Source organism: Pelodiscus sinensis, chromosome 1 (genome assembly GCF_052426305.1).
Source record: "Pelodiscus sinensis isolate ZL-2025 chromosome 1, ASM5242630v1, whole genome shotgun sequence".
NCBI lineage: Eukaryota > Metazoa > Chordata > Testudines > Trionychidae > Pelodiscus > Pelodiscus sinensis.
Genome location: NC_143052.1, coordinates 215,903,787 through 215,929,886, shown reverse-complemented (window position 1 = coordinate 215,929,886; position 26,100 = coordinate 215,903,787). Strand labels below are relative to the sequence as shown.

General features: G+C 44.1%; 1 protein-coding gene across 5 annotated transcripts in view; it reads right to left on the bottom strand.

The window, feature by feature from the left end:
* CTPS2 (CTP synthase 2) overlaps positions 1-26,100 on the bottom strand; it is a 165,363-nt gene that overhangs the window by 79,146 nt on the left and 60,117 nt on the right. For all 5 annotated transcript variants that reach the window (XM_075914146.2, XM_075914154.2, XM_075914186.2 and 2 more), the window contains 4 exons: positions 18,549-18,637; positions 16,330-16,424; positions 15,582-15,644; positions 14,393-14,436 (listed from right to left, as the gene is read on the bottom strand). In XM_075914146.2, coding sequence (XP_075770261.2) covers positions 14,393-14,436; positions 15,582-15,644; positions 16,330-16,424; positions 18,549-18,637 — 291 coding nt within the window. The remainder of the gene's footprint in view (positions 1-14,392; positions 14,437-15,581; positions 15,645-16,329; positions 16,425-18,548; positions 18,638-26,100) is intronic.

Here is a 26,100-nt window from a genome sequence, read left to right as displayed (position 1 = left end):
GATAATAAAGATTTTCTTTAGTATAAAAGGACTGGTCTCCTTGTACTTGGTCTCCTAGCAATGGTCTCCAATACACTGTTAATCAGTACATTCTAAGCAGGTCCACTTTCCAGTTAATTTAGAATAAATTATTTTTATTTCATGCTCCAAAAACATGATGTAAGGAAACAACCTTTACATAGCTCCTGCTTTAAGTGGGGATTGTACTTTGACACACTGGACAATTTAAATTTATGTTTTTGGAAGGAATGGCCATACACATTAAGGACACTCCTAAAGTACAATAATCAATTCAATTTAAGTCAGGAGAAACATCTGATTCCCTGTATTACAGTAGAACCTCCGATTTATGAACACTTCTGGAATGTAGGCTGTTTGTAACTCTGAAATGTTTATAGCTCTGAACAAAGCGTCATGGATGTTCTTTCAAAAGTTTACAACTGAATATGGACTTAATACAGGTTTGAAACTTTACTACGCAGAAGAAAAATGCTACTTTTAAACATCTTAATTTAAATGAAAGGATCACGGAAATAGTTTCTTTACTTTGTCAAATCTTTTTTTAAAACTTCCCCTTTATTTTTGATAGTAGTTTCCATTTAACACAGAACTATACAGCATTTTTTCTCTTTGCTACCTGATTGTGTACCCTCTCATTCCAAATGAGGTATTTGGTTTACTGGTGACTCCATAACTCTGATATTCATAACTTTGCAGTTCTACTGTATCACATATGTCTCTGTGACCTCTCAACTGATGTCATAGGTTCTAACAGGGTATTTTCATTAAACCATTATGAAAGAACAGAAGAATCTCGTAACTGTGATTCTTCGAAATGTGTTGCTCATGTCTATTCCAATATAGGTGTGTGTGCACAGCGTGCACGCACCGGTGGAGACTTTTCTCTCAGCAGTACCCTTAGGGCCAGCAGGGAGCTCCCTGGAGTGGCGCCGAAATATTGGCCCATATTTACCCCTGTTGGCCACCTCACCCACTCTGTTCCTTCTTACCGGCATATTCCAGATAAAGGGCGGTGGGCGGGGATTTGGAATGGACATGAGCAACACATCTTGACGAATTACAGTTACAAGTGTGGCAAGGGCCCCTCTTCCCCAAGCCACCACTGGGTAGGTCTCCTCCTCTTAGCCCCCGAGTTTGGGGTTTTTCATCAGGTCTCAATGGTAGGGAGCCCAGCCAGGTGCCCTCAGGCTCCCTCCCTAGCTGCCTTTACCTAGTGCTTCGTCAAAATTGTTCTCTCCGATTTCTTCCTCTCTGCCTCTCCACCACCTTCCTTTCGTCCTCTTACTCTCCCTCCCCAGCCTCTAACTGCTGAGGCTTTTAAAGGCCTTCAGACAGCAGAGGAGTCAGCTGGCCCCAATTTGCCTGAGCCAGCTCCCTCCCAGCTGCATCTAATTGGGCTACAGTTCTCTGCTTCTTCTCACAGGGTTTTTTCCCCTTTTGGGCTGCCTTTTCCCTTCTCTGCAGCAGCTCCCTGGCCTAACCCTGTCACACAAGGTAAGTAACCGTTCTTTCTTCTTTGAGTGATTGCTCATGTGCATTCCAATATAGGTGACTTCAAAGCAGAACCTAACTAGGTGGACGGCTGGATGTCGAGACCAAGGAGGAGTTAAGGACCGCCCTACCTAGGGCAGCATCCTCTCTGGCCTGATGGGACAGTGCATAATGGTTAGCAAACATGTGGACCAAGGACCATGTGGCAGCCCTACAGATGTCCAGGATGGGAACCTGCACTGCAAAAGCGGTGGAAGCTACCACAGCTCTCGTTGAGTGAGCTCTAAGTGTCAGGGCTGAAATGCCCGCTAGAGAGTAGCACTCCCTGATACAGGTGGTTATCCATGAGGCGATCCACTGAGTGGATACAGGTTGGCCTCTCATGCATTCTGCGATGGCTACGAAAAGTTGTGGTGATTTTCAGAACAGTTTGGTCCTATCCAAATAAAAGGCTAACGCCCTACAGACATCTAACATGTGTAAAGCTTGTTCTTTCCCAGATGCATGCGGTTTTGGGTAAAACACTAGTAGAAAATATCCTGGGAAATGTGGAATACAGAAACTACCTTCGGCAAAAAAGATGGGTGAGGGCGGAGCCGGACCTTGTCTTTAAAAAATTCTGTGTAGGGGGGCTCTGATGGCAAAGCCCTGAGCTCAAACACCCGCCTCGCAGATTTGATTGCCAGTAGGAGGGACACCACGTATGAGGCGAAGGAGGCTGCATGTGGCTAGCGGTTCGAATGGGGGCCCCATAAGTTTGGATAGTACCAGGTTTAGGTCCCACTGGGGAATGGGTTGCCGGACATGCGGATAGAGTCTGTCCAGTCCTTATAGGAAGAGGAAGAGAGATGCTGGAGCCTAAAGTCCAACAGGTAATCCAGGATCAAGGGGACTGGTGCCTACCTCGGGTGTACCCCCTTCTGAGAATTCCAACAGAAGAACCACTTCCACTTAGCGAGGTACGTAGTTCTAGTGGAAGGTTTTCTGCTACCCAGAAGCACTTCTTGGACTCGTTGAGAGCACTGGAGCTTCTCTGCAGTTAACCATGGAGCTTCCATGCTGTCAAGTGGAGGGACTGTAGGTCTGGGTGGTGAAGCCTGCCCAAGTCCTGGGATATCAGGCCCGGGACTAATGGGAGGGTTACAGGCCTCTTGCATGAGAGGTCGAAGAGGGTCGAAAACCAATGCTGTCTGGGCCACGCTGGGGAAATTAGAATTAATGATGCCCATAACTCCCGCACTTTCAACAGGACTCTGTGAACTAGTGGGAAGGGCAGGAAGGCGTACTGCAGGCTTTGCAGCCAGTGGAGGAGGAGACCGTCCCCTTGGAACCCCCATCCCTGTCTCATGAGGGAGCAGTAGTGGGGGCACTTCATGTTCTGCCCTGTGGCAAACAGATCCAGATGGGGAAACCCCCACATGCAGAAGATGGATCGGGCAACGTCCCAACGCAGGGACCACTCGTGGCTCGCAAACAATTTGCTCAATCTGTCCGCTAGGATGTTCTGTGAGGGAGATATGAGGCCATCGGGAGGATATCCACCCTGAGGCAGAGTTCCCATAAGCTGATCACCTCTGAGCACAGGTGAGGTGAACGAGCCCCGCCCTGATTAATTATATAGGCCATCACTGTTATGTTGTCTGACAGGATGAGGACAGTCTTGCCCCTCAAGTGGGGAAGGAAAATCGCACAAGCCAGTCGGACTGCCCTGAGTTCCCTGACGTTGAGATGCAGGGAGGTTTCGCTGGAGGACCACATACCTTGAGTGTGCAGCTCTCCCAGGTGGGCTCCCCAACCCGTGTCTGACGCGTCTGAGATCAGTCGGATGGACGGGACTGGCCGGGAGCCCTGCACAGACTTCCGCTTGATGAGTCCACCACTCTAGTGTGAGGAGGACAGGGGTGGAGATGGTTAACACTCTGTCCCAGGAGTGGACAGCTGGGTTATGGACTCGCGATAGGCACATCTGAAGCGGGCGCATGTGCAGTCTGGTGTGTTGCATTACATAAGTGCAGGCAGCCATGGGGCCCAATAGACGCATGCAAACCCGGGCGGTGGTCACTGGAAAGTTCGGGAGTGACCTGTCCACTGAGTGTAGCATAAGAAAGCGGGAGCTGGGTAGAGAGGCTCTCTGAGACCGGGAATCCAGAGTCGCACCCACAAATTCTATTGTCTGAGTAGGAGTTAAGGTGGATTTGTCCAGGTTTAAAAGAAGACCCAGATCTTGAAAAAGTTCACGGACTATGGCGATGCGATCTCTCACCTGGGTTACCTCGGAGGAGCCAGTCATCCAAATAAGGGAACACTTGGACTCCCCTTTTTCTGAGTTTGGCAGCCACCATCGCCATACATTTGGTGAAGACCCGGGGGGCCGTAGAAATACCAAAGGAAAGGTCAGTGAATTGGCAGTGGTCCTGGCCCACAGTGAATCGCAGGAACCTTTGGTGGAAGGGTGCAATTGAAACATGAAAATAAGAGTCTTTTAAGTCGAGGGCAGCGTACCAGTCTCCAGGGGTTAGGGAATGATGGACACAAGAGTCACCATTTTGAATTCTGTCTTGACGATGAAGAGGTTTAGAGCTCTGAGGTCCAGGTTTGGGTGAAGGCCCCCTTTTGCTTTTGGAACCAGAAAATAGCAGGAATAAAATCCTCTGTTTAGAAAATCGAGGGGAACTCGTTCTACCGCCCCCAATGTGAGAAGGTGGCGAGCCTCCTCCTGTAACAGAGGCTCATGAGAGGGGTCCCTGAAAAGGGATGGGGTAGGGGGTTGGGAAGGAGGGGGCGAGTGGAAGGGGATTACATAACCCATTTCCACTATCTCCAGAACCCATCGGTCAGAAGTAATAGACCGCCAGGCCTGGAGGAAACGAGATAAACTGTCCCAGAAGGGTAACAGGGAAACTGGTAAGAAGCCCTCTGGGGTCCCATCAAAAGCCCTGTCAGGGTCGGGGGGGCATGTTGGGGGGCCCCTGGTTAGAATCCGGGGATGGGCAAGGGCAATGACTATTGTTCCTGCTATTATTACCCCTGACCCTACAACGGGTAAAATCAGGGTGTGGGCCCTGTGGAGGCATTGTAGGGGTGTTCCTATTAGTATATGAACGCCTCTGGGAGGCAGTGTGTGAAGGCCTAAGGACGTTAATGTGGCTCTCGTGTCCTTCAGGCCATGGAGCTGCTGGTCAGTTTGCTCGGAAAAGAGCAACATGCCTTCGAAAGGGAGGCCCTGCAATGTGTTTTAGACTTCCGGCGGCACTCCGCAGCCCTGAAGCCACAAACTGCGATGCAGGATCACTCCGGTGGCCATGACTCGAGAAGCTGCATCAGCCACATTGAGTGCTGCTTGTAGCACAGTTCGGGAAATTACTCTCCCCTCCTCCTGAAGGGCGTTATACTCCGCACGGGAGTGTCTGGGGAGCAAGTCTGTAAACTTGTCCATTGACGCCCAGATGTTGTAGGCATACGTGGACAGAAAGACTTGTTGGTTGGCAATTCGGTATTGGATGCCCCCAGTTGCGTAGAGTTTTCTACCCAGTAAGGAGGTCTTTTTAGCCTCCCTGTTCTTAGGAGTGGCCGTGGGCTGTCCATGCCTCTCTCTCTGGTTGACTGCCTGAATAGTAAAGAACCTGGGGGAGGGTGGGAGAAGAAGTGTTCATTACCCTCCAGAGGGACAAAGTACCTCTGTTCTGCACGCTTATCAGTGGGTGGGATGGACGCTGGGGTTTGCCACAAGGCTGCTGAGATCTGGACTACCGTCTTGTTGATCAGCAACGCCACGCGGGAGTGTCTGTGTACAAAATGTCGACGGTTGGGTCTGAGTCCTCAGAGACCTTGTCTGCCTGGACTCCCAGACTTTGGGTCAGACGGTGGAGGAGGTCTTGGTGGGCCCTGGCATCCATGGAGGGCATGGAGGGCGCAGAGTTGGCCAGAGCCTCGTCTGCGGAGGAGGACAATGACCCCTTTGCCATATCGCCTACAGGGGCATCTGTATGGCCTGGTTCATCCGAAGTGGCCACGGAGGGAGGGGGAAGAGGTTGGCTCACCAGAGCTACGCTCTCCCCTGGGCCTGGGAACGACTTGCCTGGAGGTAGCAAGTGGGCCGACGTGGGGGACCGGACCAAAGGAATCGCTGATGGAGGGACTCATGGACCTGGTGTGACAGAAGCCAATCTACGAGGACCGTTTCGCCAGGCACCCTAGGAGGGGAGCAGTACCGGGCATCCCCGTGCCATCTTGAGGGTGCCGGAGTTGGCAGAGGGGAGGGAAAAGAGTCTATAAGGACCCTTGCTACCTCCAAAGCCTCCGGGGTGGACGGGTCCGGGAAATCCTCTGAAGGACTCACATCCCTCCGGTGGGAAGAGCAGTCACCTGACCTAGAAGGCCCAGGCTCTGGACTGGCTGGTGCCATGTGCCCCACTGTAGAGCGCACAGAGGGCATGTGCCTGGGCGGGGACCAACCCCTATTAGGCCTCCTCTTCCATATCGGTACCGGCGACTGGGAGAGACGTCTAGCCCTGTGCGGTACCAGGGAGGCATGGTGTGCGGAGCTGTCACACACCGAGGCTGGTGTGCTGTTGGAGTTTGATGCCGAGTCCTGTGCCAGTGCCGGAGCCAGAGCCGGTGCCGGTGCCAGAGTGCTGCCTCCATCAGGAGTGCCTTGAGCTGCAACTTGCTCTCTCGTTTGGTCCTGGACTTAAATGCCTTACAAATCTTGCATGCGTCTGTAATGTGCAATTCTCCCAGGAACTTCAAACACGATGAGTGTGGGTTACCACATGGCATAGACTTGTAGCACTTCTTGCAGGGCTTAAAGCCTTGCGGGCCGGGCATGCCATGCCACAGGTGCATGGTGCACTGCGGTGGAGTGAAAAGAAAACTACAAATGAACATCTTTAACTAAATTAACAGGTACTTAACAGATGATTGCTAACGAAGGAGAAGAACAGTGAAGAGAACAACTCGAAGACGAGTTGAGGGTTCTTCCAACGACTGTCACGGCGGTAAGAAGGAACTGAGTGGGTGAGGGGGCCAGCAGGGGTATATATGGGCCGATATATCGGTGCCACTCCAGGGGGCTCCCTGCTGGCCCTAAGGGTACTGCTGAGGGGAAAAGTCTCCGACAGTGCGTGCACGCTGCACGCGCACACCTATATTGGAATGCACATGAGCAATCACTTGAAGAAGAAAATAAGGTTTAGATACCTTCATTATAAATCAGCTTTTGCATATTCTTGCTATTGACATCGAAAATGCCTTTTATATCCATTGACTATAACAACTTTAAGGTACATTTAATAACTAATTTGAAAAGAACATTATTCAGATTAGAAAATCAAGCACTCGATGTTTGAAAATGTCAGAATTAAGGTTGTTTACTTAACCTTAATTTGTCCTGCTTGTACATATCCATTCTGGTAGAGCATTTAATTCCATGATTACATTCTATTTATTTTTCAGAGGACCCTGAAAAAATCAACTGATGATGAATTAGATGGATGATTGTTACACTAAAGTAAATAACTACAAGCAGAGCATCCACCATTCTCTTTACTGACATCACATTCTGCCTTATGACAGACTGCTCAAAGAAAAAAATGTTCCAAAAATTTACTTCACTGTTTACATTTTTTAACGATAACACTTTGCTCTTTTCAGGAGCCTTTTAGCAAGCAACATTGTCCACAGTTATGAGAGATAGGCTTGGATAGCAGTCGGTGGAACGATGTATCTATTTCCGTGAAAATCATTTTACCTGTAAAGCCAGCTATAACACCAGTTCCCATTTTAGAGGAGGTTTTGTTTTTGTTTTTGTTTTGATAAAATGAAACTTGCAAATACCTTTTCTTAAAGGCAGATCCGATCCCTTTTATGGTCCAATCCTGAAATGTGCTAAGTGTCTTTGACTCCCACTAAAGAAAATGGATGTTGAAAGTGCTACACACCATATTTCACACCACATTGGGATCAATTTATGTGACAACATAGCTGCAAAGGGCAGAGGAGACATATCTCTGTTGGTTCAGATCCTAATTCCTGTCAGCCTTACAGAAGGGGCATTTTATATACATTTAAAAAGAATGCACTTGAGGATGCCCTGAAAATATTCTAAAAGAGCGTACTCAAATGGAGATTTCACTCTTTCACAAAAATGATAAAACATTTTCTGATTTGGTTGTACATGTACAAATTCTGAGGTTTTTTTTAATTATATAGATAATTAAATTACAATGTATGCATAATAATAACATCCTCTTTCAATAAATTATTAGGAGCTAAGACGCTGACTTCAAGGAAGTGTAGAATTTGTTTTTTAATAAATATTTAGGCATATTCATTCCTCTTTTCAACACAAGCCCAATTAGCCTCGCAGCATCAGTCCTCTCTATTGCCCCATACAGATTTATAGCTATCTTTGGGAGGAGTATGATCAGATCCACATCAGAGGAAGTTACTTTTACACATTAAAACATCTGCCATAATTTTAGATACTCCTTTTAATCTTTTCAGCACATGACCTACATCAGACAATTCTAGCATCATCGTTGTTATAATTTGTATTATTACTTATCTTATGGAGAAGAAAGTAATGAAACATAAGGAAATGAAATTAAAAATAAGGTAGCTCTGTAAGAAGAAGGACAGGCCATTGGTTTGGGCACTCGCCTAGGACTGGGGAAATTTGTGTTCAAGTCCCTACTCTACCACAGATGTCTTCTGTAACCTTGGGCAATTCACTTAACCTCTCTGTACCTCAATTCCCCACCGGTAAAACAGGGATAAGAGCACTTTACTACTTCAAAGAGGTATTGGAGAGGCTAAATTAAAGATTGTGAGGTAAAATAAAGTACCTAAAATAGATTAGTGTGTACACTTAAATTAATGTGTAGCTAGTGTTTCTTGGAGAAAAATTTGTATTTTTGGGTAATCTATTTTCGGCCAAATATAAAGCATTTTCATGCAACTTGTTTTTATTTCAATTCTGACCATGGGCCCAACCCCGGAAATATTTATGTACATGAGCAACTTTATGCATGCAAGTAATCACACACAATTAAACAGCATTACACATTTGCAACTCATGACAGAAACTCATAAACCACTGTTTTCTATTCAGAAACTATCAAATGGCTCCTCAGCACTGAAATATCAACTGTGCACTATGGCTCCAGTCCTGCATCACTTACAGACTAACTTATCTCCTTACCCACGGAGCTCAGCAGGAGTGCTTACGTGCATAAAGTTCCTGGGTGTGTCAGTAGGATCAATGCCAAGTAATGCTTTGTAATCACACTGAACTATGCAACAAGATGAAACATATGAATAATAGTTGAACTGATATAGATCAACAACTCGGTAAGAAACTCCCTTACTGTTTAAATATGCATTCGTTACTCTTCAAACAAGTCAAGTCATAACATTTCTCTCTTCAACTTTAGAATTAAAAGCCAAAATCTCAAAAGAAAATCTTCACAGTGTTAAAAACCTTTGATAAAACAGGCTCTGTACATTCTATTAAAGCAATATCACTTGGGCCATTATAATTGAAAGGACACAGTTAATTAATAGTGATGTCAATTATTCTGATTTTTTTATGATTTTTGTGATATTTTGTTCTTTTCTTAGCCAAAGTTCCTTTAGTCAGGGGATTGTGTACAAATCTTGCCTTTCAGTTTTTCTTTTTATTGCAGTAAGTTTCTAGCCTTCTTGGTTGGAGAGAAAAGCTGAAAAACACACTCTTATAAGCTCAAATCTCAAATGCCAAATAAAAAATATCCAAAATGCATTAATTATTTTTAAAAATGTCATTAGTATTAAGCCTATCTCACAATTTCTGGGGTTCAACCCATGATTTCTGAACACCTGAAGTTGTCAATACTATTGTGTAGTACAATAAAAAGAGTTACAAGAAATTTCAGATTCCACACCTGCCCCGAGAGCCTTTGCCTATTGGCATGGTCCTATTTTTTACTAAAAAAAGAAAAACAAGCAAAACACAACTGTTACTTGATTATCAGTGTTTCACCACCACTATTCCTCAGGAGCAACTTTTGGAGAAGCAGTAGCCAACACAAGGAAGAGGAGCACAATAAGCCTAGGTCTGCACTAGACCAGGCAGGTTGGCTTATGATACACCATCAGCCATGCAAAATGTGTAGCTGGAATCCACTTAACTTAAGCTGAGCCTACCCTGCAGGAGGCCAACAGGGGCACGTGCTCCTGTCGGCTTCCCTTACTCCTTCCAGAATGAGTACAGGACGTTGGTGGGGGCTGCTCTCAATGTTTGATTTGGGGGTCTGCACTCGACCTGCTAAATTGAATTCTAGAAGATCGACCTCCTGATGGTCGATCTTCTCCATAGTGTAAACATACCCTAAATTTTCTACTTCTGTTTCAACCCTTACTGAGTTACTGCGGGTGCTACCATGGGAGTCACATGGTGTTCCCTCATCAGCTCTTAGGGTATGTCTAGACTACAAACCTCTTTTGAAAGAGATCGTCTAGACAGCCATAACACTTTCGAAAAAGCTGGACGCTCTCTTTCGAAAAAGCCCTGTTTGCATTCAGGACCTCCTTTTTTTGAAAGAGTTCTTTACAAGGCGATCTTCCTTGTAAAATTAGGTTTACTGCTGCTGAAAAAACCACCGCATTCTTTCAATTTAATTTAGAAAGAACGTGACTGCAGTCTAGACGCAGGTGAAGTTTTTTTGAAAAAAGGTCACTTTTTTTTGAAAAAATTCTGTATAGAATCATAGAATTCGAGGACTGGAAGGGACCTCGAGAGGTCATCGAGTCCAGTCCCCTGCCCTCATGGCAGGACCAAATACTGTCTAGACCATCCCTGATAGACATTTATCTAACCTACTCTTAAATATCTCCACAGATGGAGATTCCACAACCTCCCTGGGCAATTTATTCTAGTGTTTGACTACCCTGATAGTTAGGAACTTTTTCCTAATGTCCAACCTAAACCTCCCTTACTGCAGTTTAAGCCCATTGCTTCTTGTTCTATCCCCAGAGGCCAAGATGAACAAGTTCTCTCCCTCCTCCTTATGACACCCTTTTAGATATCTGAAAACTGCTATCATGTCCCCCCTCAATCTTCTCTTTTCTAAACTAAACAAACCTAATTCCATCAGCCTTCCCTTATAGGTCATGTTCTCTAGTCCTTTAATCATTCTCGTTGCTCTTCTCTGAACCCTTCCAATTTCTCCACATCTTTCTTGAAATGCGGTGCCCAGAACTGGATACAATACTCCAATTGAGACCTAACCAGCGCAAAGTAGAGCGGAAGAATGACTTCTCGTGTCTTACTCACAACACACCTGTTTATGCATCCCAGAATCATGTTTGCTTTCTTTGCAACAGCATCACACTGCTAACTCATATTCAACTTGTGGTCCACTATAACCCCTAGATCCCTTTCTGCTGTACTCCTTCCCAGACAATCGCTTCCCATTCTAGTCTAGACATAGCCCTTATAGAGCAAGAAATCTACTGTATTGCCTCAATAATCCACAAACCTCACTAATCTGCTCCTCCTTCAATTACTTCTGTCCATTACTATAAACTATATCAAAATATTTTTAACGCAGTACAGGCTCTGCTAAACTAAGACTTTACCTTTATAAGTGTTAATATGGTAAGATGCCCAGTTGAAACAATTTAAGTTTCTCTTTGCCTCACTCAGAGTTCAGCTGTCAGATAACAGTATTCCTGCTATACAGATTAAGAGTCAAATATGTGTTGCAGAGTAGCTGTGATGCACATCATACACAAACTGTTGAGACTGCATTAATTACATTATTTTTTATGACATTCAGATTTTACATTTATCCCATTATTTTCTTTATTTTTTCATATAAACTATACTTGAATGCATGTCTTGCTTCTCCTTCAGTACAGTCAAAATGCTGCAGATCACCCAGCGATTCGTGGTATGTCTGTACACCAGCCACATGTTGTTGTAAGTATGAGCTTCAATTCACTTCTAAATGCCTTTTCCCATTTGTACGGTGTCAAAGGCACTCACAAGCCTTTACCATGCCGTCTGGTCTATGGCACAAGTTCCGAGGTCTTGGAGTTCCAAGTCCTTTTCTCTTTGATTTTCTCTTGATAGTTTTTCCATCACATATTCTCTTACACATTCTTTCTTGCTGGTCCTCTTCTTCCCATTCTTACTTTGCAAGTCATTTTTCTCCCATTCTTATCACTTGTCCTCCCACTTGAAATGTACATCTCCAGCCTATTTATTACTGAGAGTCCCAAGTTCACCCTCCCCTTAATTTCTTCCGTGCATACTCTGCCCTCCATTTCCCTGTCATTCTCCTCAATATATTTATTACTTGTTACTCCCTGTATTGTAGAATCATAGAAAATCTTTTCTTCCATAGGTGTAAGACCCTGGCATTTCCAAACCACAGAGCAGTCAGGGAGAACACATGCAGCATATATTTCTTCTTTTAGTTTGTTACGTAACTGAGCTCCTACAGTTCTCTTTCTATCTTTTTCACTGTTGCCTTTTACTCTGGGCTCTTCTTTTCAACTCTCCAGATCTCTCTCTGATAGCACTAAAGTCTGTCTACACTCTAGTTAGCCACCTGCAGCTGGCCCACGCCAGCTGACTCGGGCTAAGGGGCTGTTTAATTGTGGGTTAGGCATTGCAGTTCAGATCGCAGCATGAGCTCTGGGCTCCTAGCCCCTCACAGAATATCCTAGAGCTTGGCCTCAGGTTCATCTACACCACAATTAAACTGCCCCTTCGATGAAGGGACAGGAGCCAGTGGCCCAGACCAGCTGCATGTTTTTAATTGCAGTGCAGATGTACCTGCAGTGTACTTCCCAAATACACAGATTCTTTCTTCTCTCCTGAAGTGTCAATCAACAGCTCTTTTCCCACCCTTTCCACCTGCAAACTTCAGGTCTCTTTCTATTTATCTTCAAACTGGGGTCTTCAACGCAAATGCCCACTTGCTATTGTTCTAACATTCAGGACTGCTATTGCACTATCACATAATACTGCTGTTAGAGTTGAAGTACGGATATGAACAGGCTAAAAACATCTTAGTTAGAATGCAGCAATAATGCCTCACAAAAGGCAACAACACAAACAGAAACTGGTTACTATAACACTATAATAATCAGCAGCTCCCTCTCTGATCATTGATAAAAGAATACGGCACATAAAGTAAAAAATAACAATGAGCCAAGCTGGCATGTTTAAATCCTGATTCTGACCTGGATCAAAACTAACTGAAAGTATGGGGCATTCACATCTGAAGTATGAGTTCAGGTCCATCTTTAGTGAGAACTAAGGGATGTTAAAAGGATACAAATAATCCATAGTGCTTCAATGGCATGTTACAAAGATCACTTAACAAGCAAAGAAACACAGCAACATCTGGATAATTAAAATGAAATTATTGACAAGAATATTTGGAACGGGATGAATGTCACCTCCAACAAGGTTTAGTAAGTGAAATACAGAAAAGAAAGGAACAGTAATGGAAAGATAGGAAGAAATTCTGTGGGTGCCAATTTCCAGGGACAAGCATTCAATGTGTCCTAAGATCACAATCTTCCCTTTAGGCTAGCCTTTCTGCAGCTAAACACCCACCAAACAGACTTAATATAATTTTGATAATATTCTCAGTTTCAAGAGTATATTGACTTGTGGAGTTCATCAGGATCCATTTTTCTTAGATTCAAAAGAAGTGTGTAAGTAAAATGTGACTTTTTAAACTATATTTGATGCAATGTTTGATTTTCCACTTGTTTACATCTGAGTAAATTTTCAAAGCTCACACTGATTTCAACCAAAGGCATGCAGACAAATTCTGGACAGCACTCTGACAATTTACCTTACCCCTGTCAATATTCATATTTCAGGATCAATTAAGAAAAAAACAAAAAACAAAAAATCACATTTTGCAGATGTGCATTTTAACATTTCAGGCTATAATCATAAGAACATCCATATTGGGTCAGACCAAAGGTCCAACTAGCCCAGTATCCTGTCTGCCAACCATGGCCAACGCCAGATGTTCCAGAGGGAGGAAACACAACAGGTAATTATCACATGATCCCTTTCCTGTCACCCAATTCCAGACAAAATCCAACACATCTGGAGTAAGATGGACACTGGAGCAGCAGTTTAACATCTAGCAATCTATTAATTCAATATATATGTCTAAAACATTTATCTTGTATTATCTTTTTCATATTCTAAAAATCCCCATATTTCAAGTCATCAGTGACCTTTTCTGTTATAAGAATATCACATGCCCTCCTCAGAGGTGAGATATTATAGGGGACTCCATTCCAAGATTTTGCCAGAGCATACTTGGATGGTGTGAGTGCAACTTTATGTTATCAAGTCTAGAGAACTCTCTGTCTTGAACACCCCAAATCAATACTACTGGAACCATTTGTACTTTCACTTTTATTAAATCCACCATGATATTTTTAAATCCTTGGCCAATTTTTCTCTGCTTTGGGATGATCCTATCAAAGACAGCATAGAAAACTGTCCCAAAGGACTTTTTCTTTGTGACACTAGAACCAATTAAAAAAAACATCACATAAAAACGTTATACTGGTACTTTTCTTTATTCTTCCTGCAATTTTATTGCAAAAATTTGTCTTTTGTAACTTCTTATGTTTTATTCTGAAACAAACCTTATCCATGGAAATGGCTCTGATATAAAAATCAGCACCGTATTTTCATTATAGTGCTGAGTTTCTATTCAAGCAATAAATATTCTGAATATGGACAACAGGCATCTCTTCATGTTACAACACATGAAAATGATACACCACCTTTCATCTAGCCAAGGCAAACAAGAGATATTAAGAAAACACACAGCAGAGACAAATCAGTACTTACCACAGGGAATTTTGTGTTTGGGTCGAATTCTGTAGAATTTGCATCTGGAACATAAAAAATTTAGAATAACCATCATACACTTTCATCATCTTAAATCTGCACTGTCACCCCGTTGTCACAATAAAAATCACTACACGATCCGGGGGGGAGGGGCTGATTAAAGCCTGAGCCCACCTAAGCCTTGATGCTCTGGAGCAAAAACCAAAGGCTTCAGCCCTAGGTGGGGCGCAGGTCCTGTAACTCAAATCCTGCCCCCTAAGATTGAAGCTCTTAGGCTTTGGCCCTGTATGGTGGATCTTGGGCTTGAGTCCTGGCCCCAGCAAGTCTAATGCCAGGCCTGGCAACCCCATTAAACTAGGGTAGTGACCCCCATTTTGGTATCTTACGCATCAGTTTTGTTGGCTTGAACCCCTATGCACAGTCTTCAAAAGGAATGTGTGTAAAGTGCAGCGCCCTTGGAGCACTTGCTGGGCAAGACTATATGTTGAAAAGGGATGTGATTCCCAGCTTAGGAAAACATATCTGTCCTACCACTGAGTAGCGAGACAGGGTAGTTGCCCCAACCCAAGCACATACCTAAGATCTCCATCAGCTATGTATTCAATGTGGCTAGCCTCTCTTCTTGCATTCGTGCTGCAACCACACTCTATATTTAGCATGCCAGCCATATCAGAGCTAGTGTGGTATGTCTTGGTGAACTGGGAATTATAACCCCAGCTAGAAATGTAGACATTTTAGTAAACACTCACCGGTCTCACTTTCTCCCCTGTTACCTACTTGTTTCTGAGAGTAACAATTTACTGCTGGCCTAAACCAAGAACTAAAGCACTAAATTACTACCCTCCTTGCACTTATTTGGCTACTTTGATCACTGAGTAGGGGGTGCAGTCAACACTTCTCCAATTCCCCACCACTACCTACCCACCTGCTCGAGGGAGAGAGTATAGCGATGAGCTACCCAGTTTATTCCTATGCTCCTGAAACCAAGATCGGAGTAGTCTGCACAGGAATGGAAAGGGAGTTCTTACTCATAGGCATGCAGTCCAATTCACAGTCTAGCTGTCTAGCTCTTAGAATTTGTTCAAATTGAACTAAATGCTTAATACTATGATCTGAATAATATAAAGTTCATATAAAGAATAAGCTTTCTTCAAAGTGAGCCAAATCTATACTAGGATTGTAAAATCACCTTTCCACTTTAAACAGTTTCTTGCAAACTCCACCACTGCCAGCTGCATCCCCAAGCAAACTCCTGCAAAAAAGAGAAGAGAACAGTATCACAGAATAGAAAGCAGAATTTACAAAGTAGTCTCGATTCAGCCTTTGGAATACCCCCTGTTTTGATTTCTGGCTGCCCCATTTCTAAATACAAACCCATGGACAATTTCCATTATGGTAATCCTAAAGACTGATTGACTAAAATTATGGACAATAAATTTAAAGGTGACTTTAGATTATTCAGAATAATAATGTCCTCAGAGTCCTACTCAATAACTTTTATTTCATTTTAAATATTATGTGCCTACTAGGGATAATCTACAGCTGAAAGTTTGGGTAGGTTCACTTCCAAGATTTTGGCTGGGCTCATCCCTAGGATCTAGTCAAAGAAATCACCATGCGGCTTAGATTGTAAGTATCACAAGGTCACCTTTCGATGTGTCTGCATACCTGGCTGAGCTCTTAATTGGACACTACTCTAATAGAAATGTGCAGTTAAAAGAAATAAGCAATACAGAGATGATCAGATATAACAAATATGTTGAATCGTATATGTTCTTCCTATACCTTGAGATAAAATTATAATGTTGCTCATTTATTACTCTTAAAAAATCAAAATGTAAAATCTATGAATTAATTAAAGTTAATTATGATAATTAACCACCTTCCTCTACATATCTTCAGCATTCATTCATATTTCCTTAGTTGAAAGATCTTACCAAGAAAAGGTTTTTTCTTTTTTCTTGCCCAAGATATTGCTCGAAGTTTGCCTTCTGTTCCCCTAAATCCAAACCCTCCTGGGACCAAAATGCCACTGTAATAAAATACATAAATAAAATGATTGGGATGCAGAATAAAGACCAAAAAAAAGTCTCTGAGTGTCAGCTAAAGGATAGACATGTTAGGTTAAAATTAAATAAACATGGTGATCAGAAGCACCATATTTTACATAATCAGTGATCTTTAATGAGAAATACACCTCATCAACATTGGACTTATTTCAAATTTTGAAACTATGTATTAGTGTTCTAGCCAAATTCTAAAGCAAGTAATTACATCTTTTCTACTTAAATTCCTATTGATTTAATAAGTTAAAAAATTCTTCTTCGCTTCTTGACCCTAAACTGTTGGGTGGTATTGCTGATGCCTTTACAATAACTGATGAGTAAAACTAAACAGATACCTCATGGTTGTGGATGAGCAGATAAAGTAAAATGTTCTCTCTCATTAAACAGGGTGAACTACTTGTCCTAATGACATCAATCGCAAAATGTCTATTGATTTCCATGTGGTCGCTTACAGTTTAATAATTTAGCAAACTGAGTTGATAGATATAAAAACAGAATTACAAAAAAAATCATGAACATTTAGAAGCCTGTGTGCAACATTTACGTATTCATTTTTTATTATGATGTTTAATAGCAAAAATAAACTATTGATCTTTTAGTCACATGAGAAAAGACAGCATTTCTGAAAATGCCTAACTCTTCAAATATATCTAAGCACTAGGGCCCGTTAAATCCCACCCAACAGGTCAGAGAACGGGTTGAAGTTCTGGCGCAATGTTTTTTTCCTTACTACAGGCAGTCCCCGGGTTACGTACAAGATAGGGACTGTAGGTTTGTTCTTAAGTTGAATTTGTATGTAAGTCGGAACTGGTACATATTGTAGGGGAAACTCTAGTCAAACATTTTTTTTAGTTTTGGATAGCATAGGGAAAGGTTAACTCCCCTCTAATGTTTGTTTTGCTGTCTGTTCCCCTGTTCAGAAGATTTCACATCTATTTCTGTCCCTGTGACAAACTCAGGACTAAAGGAGTAACTCATCAAATACCAAACAGCTCTGCACCATGCTTTGAGCTAATAGCTTTATTTCCACACACCACCCAGGGTTCTAGGAGGAGGGTCCTTTTTTTGCTAACACAATGAGGCCAGCACTTTGTTTGTTTTGGTGGAGTCTTTGTTTGCCCAGGGAGCCCAGCATGTATAGGGGGAGGAGGGGCAGAGAGGCTGCTTTTGTCTGCTGTTCAGCAGCCTGTTGCTCAGGGGAGGGGGCAGCCTGTTGCTGGCAGGGGGGGAGGGGGGAGGCGTGCAGGATGCGAGGCCGCGGGGGGGGGGGGCAGCGTGCGTGGGGAGGCACTTTTCCTCTGCCCGGCAGCTCTGCGGGATCCCTGTCCCTGTGGCCAGCTGCTGCAGGCAGAGGCCAGTTGGAGCCGGCCGAAGAGGAGGAGAAAGTGGATTCTAGGACCCAGGTGAGCGAGCCCCGGGGACGCTGCTGCGCTCCGGGAGCCCGGCATGTATAGAGGGGAGGAGAGGCAGAGAGGCTGCTTTTGTCTGTTCGGCAGCCTGTTGCTCAGGGGAGGGGGCAGCCTGTTGCTGGCAGGGGGGTGGGGGGGGGCAGCGGGCGTGGGGAGGCACTTTTCTTCTGCCCGGCAGCTCTGTGGGACCCCAGTCGGAGCCGGCCGGAGGAGGAGGAGGATCCTAGGACCCAGGTGAGCGAGCCCCGGGAATGCTGCTGCGCATGTGCGGGAGTTGCCTCACCCCGTTCGTATCTAGGGATCCGACGTAAGTCGGATCCACGTAAGTCGGGGACTGCCTGTATCTCCTTTAGTATAGCTCCTTCTGGTCACAAACCAACATGCAGCTATTTCTTTTTGTCAGGAACCAACCTAAATTCCTAAAAAAAGTCTAGCTCGTATACCCTAGCTGTCATTTGAAATGCACTTCAGAATTAGTGTAATATTTTTACATAAAATGAAATATCTTTTCCATCATGTTTTTTACAAGGCAAAGTGTTGAGTTGAAAAAGAAAGATAAGATGGTATAGGATATTGAAATTATACAACAGCCTGGAAAAATCAGGGAAAAATTTACATTAAACAAAACAACAAATCACCAAACTCTTCCACTTTGTATACAAAATATTTGATGGCACTTACTCTGCTTTGCATAATTTTTGCCATGCTTGGTGGTATTTCACTGGGTTCTCAACCTCTGTAGAATGCTCAAGATCTATTGAATCTATATACTAAGAAAGAATAATTTATGAGAAAACATTACTTCATTCTACAGAAAAAGCAACAAAATGTTAAACAGTAGAAAGAACGGTTACTTACCTTGTAACTGTTGTTCTACGAGATGTGTTGCTCATGTCCACTCCATGAAGGTGTGTGCACACAGCAAGCACACATTGCCATAAATTTTTTCCTTAGCAGTACCCATTGGGCCAGCAGGGGTGACACGCTATACTGGCCAATATATACCCCTGCTGGCCCTCCACCTCCTCAGTTCCTTCTTACTGAACTACTCCAAGGAAGAGGAGGCAGGCGGAATTTGGAATGGACATGAGCAACACATCTCGAAGAACAGTTACGAGGTGAGTAACCGTTCTTTCTTCTTGGAGTGATTGCTCATGTCCATTCCATGTAGATCACTCCAAAGCAGAAACCCCAGGAGGCGGGATCGGAGTAGAGGACAGCCCTTCTCAGGGCAGCATCCTCCCTTGCCTGATGTTTCAGTGTGTAATGGTTAGCCTAGGTGTGGACGGAGGACCACGTGGAGGACTTGTAGATGTCCAGGATCGGGACCTGAGCCACAAAGGCTGTGGAGGAGGCCTGCGCTCTAATCGAGTGGGCCAATAGGGGAGGAGCTGGGATGCCCTGCCAGCCCATAGCATTCCCTAATACATGCCGTGATCCAGGAGATCCTCTGCGCGGAGACTGGCTGACCCTTCAGCCTTTCTGCAATGGCAACAAGGAGCTGAGGTGACTTGTGGAAAGGCTTTGTTCTTTCTAAATAAAAGGCTAAAATCCTCCTAACATCCAAAGTGTGTAGCGCCTGTTCTTTACCCAATGCGTGGGGTTTGGGGTAAAAGACTGGCAAGAAAATGTCCCAAGACACATGGAAATTCGACACCACCTTAGGTAGGAAGGCGGGGTGGGGGCGTAACCTGACCTATTTCTTAAAGAAAACTGTGTAAGGGGGGTCCGAAGTGAGAGCCCTCAGCCCGGACACGCCCCTGGCTGATGTGATGGCAACCAGCGGGGATACCTTGTAGGACGGGTATAGCAGTGAACCCATCACCAGGGGTTCAAATGGAGGTCCCATAAATCACCAAGTTAAAATTCCATTGGGGAACAGGCTGCCAAACATGCGGATAAAGCCTGTCCAGGCCCTTCAAAAACCTGTTCACCATCAGGTCTGCAAAGAGGGTCTTATGCCCAGCACCCAGGTGAAAGGCGGAGATAGCCACTAGGTGGACCTTAGTCGAGGAGCAGGAGAACCCCTGCAGCCTACGATCCAGAAGGTAGTCTAGGACCATGGGGACCAGGGTGACCATAGAGGGCACCCCCCTCTGACTAGACCAGATATAAAACAACTTCAGCTTGGCCAGATAAGTAGCCCTGGTGGAAGATTTCTTGCTCCTCAGCAACATCCCCTGCATATGGGCCAAACTCTGAAGCTCCGCTGCTGTCAGCCAGGGAGCTTCCACGTCATCAGGTGCAGAGACCTCAGGTCTGGATGGTGAAGCCTGCCAGAGTCCTGTGTGATCAGGTCTGGGATTAGCAGAAGCACAACCGGCCTGTCACATGATAGACTCAGAAGGGTGGAAAACCAGTTTTGCTTGGGCCATGCGGGCGCGAGGATGATCAGAGATGCCCTGAATTCCTGCACCCACAGGAGTACCGGGTGGATCAGCGGGAATGAAATTAATGGGTAGCAGGTTTAAAACTAATAAAAGAAGGGCCTCCAGTCAGGTGCAGTAAGGAGCCCTGAATTTGAGCAATTCACCCTGAGCCCGGTCTGTCACAGGGACTTCCCGGAGACTTCGACCCATGGTGGGTCCTTAACACTAGAAAACAGTACTTAACAACTACTCAGAGAATTGATAAGAACAGTGTTGAAACTAGAACAAAGAACTTTAGAAATGAGTGACTGCTAAAGGGCGCTTGCTAGGGAGAGCAAGAACATGTTCCAATGACCATCACAAGCAGTAAGAAGGAACTGAGGGGGTAGAGGGCCAGCTGGGTATATATTGACCAGTATAGTGGGGCCTCTCAAGGGGGCTCCCCTGCTGGTCCAACAGGTACTACTAAAGGAAAAAATTTCTGACGACACATGCACACTGCACGCATACACCTACATGGGCATGAGCAATTACTTGAAGTTGAACAAACATTTATAGCATAAAACCAGCCTGCAGGCGTTGTCAATGATCCTCATAATAAATATGCATGTGAAAAATACTGGCTAAATATCCAATCCTGCAAGCACCACTGGCTTGAAATAATAACAACAATAATCAAATACAAGGTAGGTTTCCATCGTCAGCAATCCCATTACAAAAATTATTCCAGCACCCCTAGTCCTAAGTCCAGATGCAGAGGTTTGTCTGTAAGGAATTCTTTGTAGGGTTGTGTCTATCATGGATTGTGTAGCCTTCTCAGTGTCTCATTTATATGTACTTTCCTCCCTCTAAATTGGTTCAAGACAGCAACAGTTCCAGATTGAGTCAGACACACTGAGATTCTGGACCAGATCCTCAAATGATGTAAATGAGGATCCAATGAAGTCAACAGGGAAAAGAAGGATAATTGTGGCATTGGACTGGGACCCAAAAGATCTTGGCTCAAAAGTTCATGGCTCTGCCACAGACTAACTTCTGTGATATTGGGCAAATCACCTAATCTCTGTCTCAATTCTTCCTCTATAAAAATAGGTTAAAATTTTCCATTTCTATTTTCAGTTACTCAGGGAAAAGACTGTCCATTACTGTATCCATAGACTGGGGTGGCCAAGAGGCTATCAGTGGGCCAGATCCAGCCCATCAAGCTACCGGATCCAGCTCGTGGCCACCTTGCTGGAACTCTTAGGCAGAGAACAGCTCACACTTTAAACAGCCATCTGCTCTGGATGGCTGGGAAGGGAGGAGGGAATCTACGTATGCTGCCCCCACGCCCCTTCAGCAAAATCTCTCAGCTCCCATTGGTCAGTTTCCAGCCAATAAGAGCTGAGAAATTTTGCTGGGGGGCAGGAGCAGGGTGGGAAGCCCTCTGCCCCCCATGCCAGGAACAGAGCATGAGGAGCAGCCAGCAGCCTCTGACTGCAGCATTCTGCCTCAGGTTTATGCAGGGCTGCTGGCTGGGAGCAGCCTAGGTAAGCGCCTCCCAGTGAAAGCCTGCCTCTGGCACCCCACTCTCCCTCTCTCTCCTCTGACTACATGCTCTACCCCACCTCTGTGCCCTTTTTTTCCCCTTCTCCCAGGTCACAACTCCTTCCCAGACCTTCCACCCCCTCCTACGCCCCTCCCCCAGTCCAGAATCCTCTCCTGCACCCCATTCCCCTGCCCCAGGTCACCACCCAAACCCTCTGCTTCTCCTTCACCCAGGTCACAACTCCCTCCCAGACCATGCACCCCCTCCTAGAGCCTCTCTCCCAGGTCAGAATCTTCTCCTTCACCTTTACCTCCATCCTGGACCATGCATCCCAAGCCCCTTCCCCAGATCTCGGCCCCCTCCTTCACCCAAACTCCCTCTCAGACCCCTCACCCCCTCCCTTGCCGCAGTCTCCTACCCCAAGCTCCCTTCTGCACCTAACTTCTGTTCCAGACCCCACACCCCCGTCCACAGAAGTGCGGCCCTTGATCACTTGCCAAAATCTTGGAGTGGCCCCCCATTAAAAATTATTGCTCACCTCTGGCATAGATTGTGCCTAACACAATGGAGGTCTCAATTTTAATTACTGATACACATAATAATTAATAATACTGCAATTTACACCATCTGAATATCTGGTCCATAATATTTGTTTGCCATTTTCTTTCATCTAAAATAAAATCATCCACTTTAGAAGTTTACTTTTAAACATACCAATGGTGAATGACAGGATTGTTTGAGGTTTGTTTGACTGGGAGTTTTGAGGTGTGAGAATTACCATCTACTAACATTTTCTTCTGTTCCAAAAGATGCAATAGAAAATATTTATGCATATTGTTATTATGCACAAATAGCATGCTGTATTTTTTCGTATTTTTGAAAAGAGAAGCTAGATAATTGAACATTTAAAATTAATTCTGCTTACACTATCAAATACACAATCAGCACATTTATAACTATCTGAACGTTATAGGTTATCACTCAAATATGCAAATGTTGCATGATGAGTTAGGTATCACAATGTTCTATTAAAAGACTGCTTCAGCCCACAGGCTGGATCACAGGTGTTTTGCAAGAGCTTTTAAAGTGGAATTAGCTCTAGGGAAGATTTGTCACTGGTCTTGGCTTACACCATGTAACTGCCTACATACATGCTTAAATGTAGGCACGCAAGCAGATCCACTGAATCTCAGTCTCCTTGTGCATGTTGCACAAGGGTTAAGGGATGGCTCGAAATAGCACATTATTTCAAAATTTGGTGCTGTGTAGATGTGCCAAATTTCAAAATAGATTTGAGATAAGATATGCAATTTGCATAGCGCAAATTGTGTATCTTATTTAGAGTATAGGGTGCTGTGTAGATGCACCCCCTCATTAATAGAGGGCTCTAACATTATTTGCCCTCTCCCCCTGCATCCCTCCAGTTTTCAGTGTCATTTGCCAGAAGGGACGGTGCAAACAGCAAGTGCACACAGACTGAAGAATCTTCCAGGAAGAAAAACAACTTAAGCAGCAAAGCTGTATCTGGCATGACAATGACAATACTTAAATAAATCCTACACTGTTCCAGCAAAACTTTGGAACCAAAGGAGAGCATGCTGTGCCATAGGATTTCTGATCTCTATCGTGTCTGTCAGAACATTGTCTCTCGCTAAGGCTGCTTGCTCGGTCTCTCCCAAATTAATTGAAGAACAGAATAGTGGATGTGTCTTAAGGCAATTGTTGTCAATTAAAACCAATTCATTAGAGTTTCTTGGGGTGATGCTCCACTCAAAAAAATGAGAAAATAAAGACAGACCTCATCCATTAACATACCCCTATCCCTAATGTCATGTGCCATTCCTTGTCAATGTACAGCTCTTTCCAAATGAAGGGTCTATCTGGTGCAAATGATCAGTTGCCCCAGTCTGCATAATTCACATACGCATATTTCAGCAGAGGCTCCAAAGCAAAAGGAAGGTTTAGAGTGGCAGCCAAGGAATGGCACTAACAGGCAAGTGACAAACAGATATACATTTAGGGAAAGTAGAGTGCCCTACCGAAAATTCTGACTGAGAGTAGTTACTGACATTTTGTACTAAAACAGCTGGCTTATTACTAGTCTCTATCAAAAATACTATGTGGGAGCCAGCACAGTTAAAGTCAGGAGTTCAGGGTTAGTTCTTGGCTCTAACACTGACTCTAGATCCAGGCTCCAGTACCAGTACTGTGCCTCAGTTTCCTTCTTTGTGAATGGAGGTTAACAGCAGTTATCTTCTGTAATTCACAGGTATGTTGTGGGTCTTAATTTATTATTTGTAAAGTAATGTGAGATCCTCAGATGAAAGTGTTAGGTCCGAGCCAAGTGCTATTATCATTATTATTATTATTATATCCAAGAAAGAGTAATACAGTTATAGGTAGAACATGCCACGCTTGATTCAACCAGTGGTCCATCTAGTCTAGTATCCCATCACCAATAGTAGCTTGTACCCGGCCTCCACAAGGAAAATTTCCTCCTAACCTCCAATAGCTAAGGGTAAGCTTAAGCTCTGAAGTATGAAGAATTTATTTCTTTTGAAACACTAATATTTTTATCATTATAATAATAGATATTCTTGTAAAACTTATAGAGATAGTCTAGGTTTACTTGGTTCTAGTGCAGCATAAGGAGCTGGGACTTCATGACTTCTGAAGATCCTTTCCAGCCCTCTGAGTCTATTATATGTCTAATTCTTTCCTGCATCCTGCTAAGTTCTCACATAGATATCTTGTGGCAGTGAGTTCCAAAGGTTAAGTCAGCATTATGTGAAAAAGAATCTCTTTAGCTCTGAATGTGTCATATTTCAATTTCTGTGTAAGTCACCTTCTTGAAAAATGACACAGGGACGACAGAAACTCTTGATTCACTATCTCTATGTTATTTTGTATGTGTATGTTTATCTTGATCTTCTCCACAGCTGCTTATTTGTCTCCTTTATAAAATAACTAACAGCTCCAATCTTTTCAACATCTCTTTATATAGATGAGTTTTATCATTCTTGTTGTTCATCTCTGATCCCACCCTCCCTCTTACTAGCTGTAAAGAAGTCTTGCAGTAAACATAATTTGGGTCGGTTTGGGAGGGAATTAAAAGTGGATACTTTTCAAAAGGCTTCAGGAAGAAAAGTATGACAGAAAGCAAAAAGAAAGGCTTGCTGCTACTTGACCTGGTCTGCCTGCAGCAGATTGAAACTGGGAGAAATTCAGGATGATATCAAAAGCCAGCGGCAAGAGAAGATATGCCAAAAAATCTTCCACTATCACAGGCTGCCACTGCTATCTTACATGACTTGACTCGCAACCCAGAAGACTGGATGGGGTGATGTGAGAACACAGAAAGTATTTGAATATAAGAGTATGATGCCCAATCCTGTTCCCACTGAAGTTAGTGGAAATTTTGACATCTCTCTTTAACTGGAGTAGGATTAAATCTTTGACAGTATTCTACAAATATTTCTTTTCCAATCGTTTTTAGATTCAAACAAAATATTTGTAGCGTTCCTCCTATGTATAAATATCAATAACATTAATTTATTCCCAAATACTTCTAATTACTTTGACAAAAACAGTCCTTCTGAAATCGTGAAGAAGAGAAGATATTTGGGCTCTGCCTAAAGAGTTCTAAAAATGCTTTAACTTTCCTTTTCCCACTGTTTAAGGACAGAATTAGATTCCACTGAGAGTCAGTTATTTGGTTCAGTGATCACCATCGCAGATTCATTGGGGGGGAGGGATAGCTCAGTGGTTTGGGCATTAGCAAAGACCCAGGCTTTGTCTAAATTGTCACGATCTTGCGCAAAAGTGGCTGCTTTTGCACAAGATCGCGCCAATGTAGACACAGCCTGGGTCTTTGCTAATCCAGGACAGCCAACTGTGAATGGGATGCAGGAGAGGGGGAGATGATATATTAAAGTAAGGATACTCAACTTTGGAAGCCCCAGGGGCCACAATGATTCTCAGACTCACAGCATATGCCAAGGCCCACAACTTAAGTGTGGTTGCATGTACATGCAAATAGCTTCTTTCACACAATGCCCTGGCATTCTCGGCACCTCCTCCCTGGCAGCTAGAAATGCTGACACCCTACACCCGTCTGTTCCAGCCAGAAACACTGACACCCTATACCCGTCTGTTCCAGCCAGCCTGTCCACTTGCGTCTTTCAGTGTTCACCCCACCTGGACGATGCCTCGCTGCTGTGGAGCATGTTCCCAGTGGAGGCCATGTTCAAAGGATCACACTCATGGGTCACATGTTGAGTCCTGCGTAAACCCAAACTGCACTGCGGGCCGCAAACAAAAGGGCTATGAGCCGCGT